This window comes from Setaria italica, chromosome VII, assembly GCF_000263155.2.
Source record: "Setaria italica strain Yugu1 chromosome VII, Setaria_italica_v2.0, whole genome shotgun sequence".
Classification (NCBI taxonomy): Eukaryota; Viridiplantae; Streptophyta; class Magnoliopsida; order Poales; family Poaceae; genus Setaria; species Setaria italica.
The window spans coordinates 1,129,513-1,134,537 of NC_028456.1; the positions used below are offsets into that span (position 1 = coordinate 1,129,513).

At 46.3% G+C, this 5,025-nt stretch overlaps 1 protein-coding gene across 1 annotated transcript; it reads left to right on the plus strand.

Annotated features, from left to right (window-relative positions):
- The first annotated feature begins 1,607 nt into the window (after positions 1–1,607).
- Positions 1,608–5,025, plus strand: LOC101774528. The gene is made up of 8 exons (XM_004974919.4): positions 1,608–1,935; positions 2,297–2,749; positions 2,848–3,022; positions 3,107–3,407; positions 3,864–3,936; positions 4,045–4,135; positions 4,225–4,304; positions 4,397–5,025. The coding sequence occupies exons 1-8, from the start codon at positions 1,918–1,920 to the stop codon at positions 4,667–4,669; spliced, it is 1,464 nt and encodes a 487-aa protein (XP_004974976.1). The 5' UTR covers positions 1,608–1,917; the 3' UTR covers positions 4,670–5,025.

Below are 5,025 nucleotides of genomic sequence, written 5' to 3' on the forward strand. Positions count from 1 at the left end.
TACAAGCTAAGCTAGAACTCCTGTACATGCGCACCAAGTTAAAGCAGCAGTGCACCAAACTGCTAACCATGGTGCATGGTGGGTGTCCCAATCCATATTAAAAATTCTTTGGTTTGTACAGTACTAACCACTAACCACACCCCTCCAGCAGTAGGGCCATAAAAGAACATCATTTTCAGAAATCACCATCCATGTAATAACTAAGTAGCAGATAAAAGAGCAAATGCATGTTTCATCATGCATGCTGTCGATCTTTAATTTACTCCCTGATGACACATCGATTTTGCTACAGTAGAGAACGCGTTTTATTTTTGTGGTGTTGTTCCCATCAGAATCCTTCTTTTGTCAAAGCGAAGTTGACCCAAGCTAGGGCTTAGAGATTTGTACTAATGCACAGTGATCACCAAAAGCGTGACACTTACGGCCACCAAACAGCATGTCCCCTCTACGCCTACCGGTGGACTCTTCTCAGAAACCGGCACATAGCCCACTGACATGCGGGTCTGGTGGCATCGATAGCGTTCCCTGGTCCCATCATTAACACTTGGCACAATCCTCGGCAGCGTACGTAACGAATTTCTCTGGTTCCTGATTTTCTTAGATATTTCGGAGTGTTCATTTCACGTCACGTGCAGGTAAAAGCAATACAGGAGTGTGGTGGTATTTAACTTGATACCACTTGAGTAAAAAGGCTGCAGTGTTAATTTTGCAAACAGGACGTCAAGCTACTCTGATTCTAGAAACAGTTTGTGTATTTATGGAATACTTATTAGACTGCAGGCACTAAAGGATTTTTTTTTCCTTTTCTTGGGTCTCAACACTGAGATCTTTAGAAGTGAATAAAATGGAGATAGATAGAAATTTGTAGTTTTGATAACCTTCTTAATGATGAAAACTACATAAACTCATAGATGCTTACAAGGACAACCACTTCTATTTCTTTTAAGAAAATGTTGATGCCATATCTTTACGAAGAAATTAAAATAAAGCACCATCTTGTGTACTGGTGGTGGAAATTACAAAATTAAATATACACTAGTTAAATGGCCATGTCGTTGTTATGTGTACCGAAAACTTTTATGAGATAATATTTGTTTTAACTAATGATGCTTTAAAAATATCGAAAATAACTCAACATAGAGGTGACTTAATTTTTGAATAAGGATAATAATAATGTTCAAACCCGACTACTTCTCTACCAACAATTATTTATCAATAACTGCCGTACCATTCAAGACTGCATTTTATGCCATTCATGTCATAATTAAACACACACTAGCTACTAGTCATTACAATGGAACTTATTCTGAAATTGTCTGAAAAAAGAATTTGGAAGATAATAATACCCGTAAAAAGATTCACCCCATGATTAGCAGTGGGAAAATTGAAGCAGCAAATAAAGGAGCTGGTGGGTTTCCCTTTCCACGCGGGGTCCAGCCCTTGCAAGCAACTAGGTGAAACCGAGGAACGTCGCTGCTGCGGTTGGCTTTCCCTCTCCGCGTCCTCCTCCTCCGCAGCAGCACTGGCCACCTCATGCTGTCGCCTCCACTCTCTTCTCCACCACACCACACCACTCACTGGTCAATTCTCTCGCCGCGCTCCGATCCCCTCCCACCCCACCCCTATTTATGATGGCTGATCGTCGCCCACTACGACGAGTACCAATCCATCCATCCAATTCCAACCATTCTTCTTCTTCCTCCTCTACTCCCTAGCTAGCCCCTGCTCCCTACTACAAGCTGCAGGCAAAGGAATCTGCTAGCAGGAAAGCTTCGAATCGTATCCATCCTCCACTACATTTATATTCCGGCATCGATCGATTGATCGCCTCCCTTCCGTTTCCATCACTGCCCTGCGTGAGTACTTGGTCATCGGTGACGGCAAAGGGAACCGAACCCAAGACTGCTTCCTTGTTGCATGCCGGCGGCCATGCAGGTGAGGATGCATCGCTCAACTCCTCCTCCTCTTCTTTCGTCTTAGCATGTGTGCAGAGTTGGATCTGCCGAGTCAGGGTTCCATGTCGATATCACTAATTGCCCTGCCTCTGGTTCCTTGTTTCTTAATTGGGGGTCTTGCCATCGAATTCGGCAGCTCACTGCTTTCATGTTTCATCAATCACTCATCTTGTCAGATGAGGACCTTAGTTGCTCTGAATTTAGAGTGTTGTTCTCATGGTAGTCGGCAGGTCATGTGAAATTCTTCTGATTTTTCGTTTCTGCTTGCATGTTCACCACTGAATATATGCAGCTTCAGCAAGCACTGAATACTGATCTGAATATTTTTTACTCTTTTCTAGGACACCACTGCACCACCAGCACATGAACAGAATCCTGCATCCGACCAACGACCGCGCCCACATCTCTCGATCGACATCCCGGCATCAAACCTGACACCAACGCCGACAGAAGGCGACATCACCCCAACCCCTACAGGTTCTTGCAGCACCAGAAGGGGGGGAATCCCCATCACGCCTGTTTCTTCTTCCTCCAGCACAAAAGGCGCGCAGAAGCCGCTGCGCTCGCCGTCCTTCATGCTGAGGCAGACGGTGAAGAGCCTCCTGCCGATGGGGAGCTTCAAGTCGTCGGTCACCAAGAGCTACGAGGCCTCCTTCTCCAAGCTCTTCAACTCCAAGTCCAAGGTCATGGCGAGGACTTCCTCGCTCCCTTTGGACGACGTCGCAGGGGTGGATGCTCTGTCACACTCACAACATGCCGTTGACAACAAATCCTCAGCAAGTTGTACCGCCGCTGTAAGAACATAATTTTCATGTCATCCATTCTTGTAAATTTTACTTTTTGTGATCGGTCTCATCGTCTGATTTGGATTACATATGTTGGTGGCAAGCAGGAACCTGCACTTCACATATGCCGCTCGCAGTCCCTCCCCATGAACATGAAGAAATTCAACGCCAAGAGCTTCAAGAGGATGGACTCGCTAGGCGGCATGTACCGTGTTGTTCCTTCGACACCGAGAGCCCCAGCTGCAAGCAATGTCATTCCTGATATAGTCCCTTCAGAGTCAGGTGGGTGCTGTGCCAAGCTTGCTGTTCCTACGGCGGTCACTGAAAATTGTTACTGACAGACTCTGCATTCGCTCCTTCATTCAGGGGTCGGCGAAGACGATGGCGAGGACATTCCGGAGGAGGAAGCCGTGTGCCGGATCTGCATGGTTGAGCTGTCCGAAGGCAACGACACCCTGAAGCTGGAGTGCTCCTGCAAGGGTGAGCTTGCTCTAGCGCACAAGGACTGCGCCATGAAGTGGTTCAGCATCAAGGGCACCAGGACCTGTGAGGTGTGCAAGCAGGATGTGCAGAACCTCCCGGTGACCCTGCTACGTGTCCAGAGCGTGCAGCGCGAGGCGAACCGCGTCGGCAACGGAGGCAGCAGATCAAGATACGATCGGTACAGGTAGCTTGTTAACAACCTTGCAGCTCTCGTCGTCAGCATTTGCGTTCTCTGTGGAAGCAGAACACCTAAGCTAGTGCTGGAGAGTGACACAATGCTAGTTTATTATTGTCGAATGACAAAGTTTGACCAGAAATGCAGAACATCATGAAAGCAGTATTGATTAGGAAAAAAATGACTAAACAAAGTGATTAAACAATATTTTTACCTTATAAACAAAGTGAACAAGCCATGCTAGGATGCTACTAAGACCTGCATCATTAGCATCTAATCTTCATGGAGATAACACCTGTACCTCCATTTTTGGAGGGATGCAATATAATAATTAGGACACGATTAGCTGGTTTCCTACTTTAAGCAGATCAGACACACACGTGTCGTCAATTTAACATGTGATTGATGCATGTGTGCTAGTGGTACACTAACTCTCATCTGAAACTAACAAACTTGAATCTTCAGGGTGTGGCATGGGACACCTATCCTCGTAATCATTAGCATCCTGGCCTACTTCTGCTTCTTGGAACAATTACTGGTACACCTTCCTCTCCTCTTCTTGCCACTTCTCTACAATCAATGGTTAACAAACATATGGTTTGCTAATGTTTTTTTCTCTCTCCGGTACTGTGCGTGACACTGACAGGTGGGCCATGACGGCATTGCTGCGCTGGCGATATCGCTGCCCTTCTCATGTATCCTGGGCCTCTTCTCCTCATTGACCACAACAAGCATGGGTATGACGTGACATCCAGAAGTCAACACGCACACACGATTAGCTAGATGCTCTGATTTCAGAACCATGATATCATTAGTAACGTTGCAGTGGCAAGAAGATACGTGTGGATCTACGCGGCAGTCCAGTTCCTCTTCGTCGTCTTCTTCACCCATCTGTTCTACAGATACGTAAGCGCGCATCAAAACACTAACTTCTGAAGAGATTACTACCGCGCACCGTAAAAATGCTGAACCAGTGGTCTTTGCAAAAACTTCTGCAGCTCCATTTGCAGGCCGTGATATCCATCATCCTGGCGACCTTCGCTGGGTTCGGCGTGGGGATGACCGGGAACTCCATCATCGTTGAGATACTACGGTGGAGGATGAGGCGGAGGGCGCCTCCTACCCAGGCACGCCGTGATCGCAGAGCGCGTGCAGCTCAGCAGCATGCTCCGGCGTCTGATCAACCTTCCGGGCAATCTTCGGTTGCCTCCGGGGGACAGAACGACACCGTCACCAGCGATGTTGAGAACCCTGCCGTCCCTCAGGCATAGAAGAACATATATATGCACAGTTCTTTTTTTAGTTACATGTCTAGCAGTTGTAGTTTACCTGAGAGGTTGGGGCCTTGTTTACTGTACAAATGGGAGAAAATAGGAAGTCTAATTTTTTTTTCTAATGTCAGAGATCCTGATCTCATTCCACATTCCAGTTTTTTTCTGCAGCATGTATGTAGTGTAGCAGCACTGAAAAGAATCAGTGCTAATGTCCTTTATCAGCATGTACTGATGCATGCTACCTTATGAAAGGAATATTCAGTATGCAGTACTTCACTTTATGGTGTATAAAGGTTGTTAGACATATGTATGCATCCTGTTAGAAATCTGAAGGAAAACAAGTTTGTTTGGCA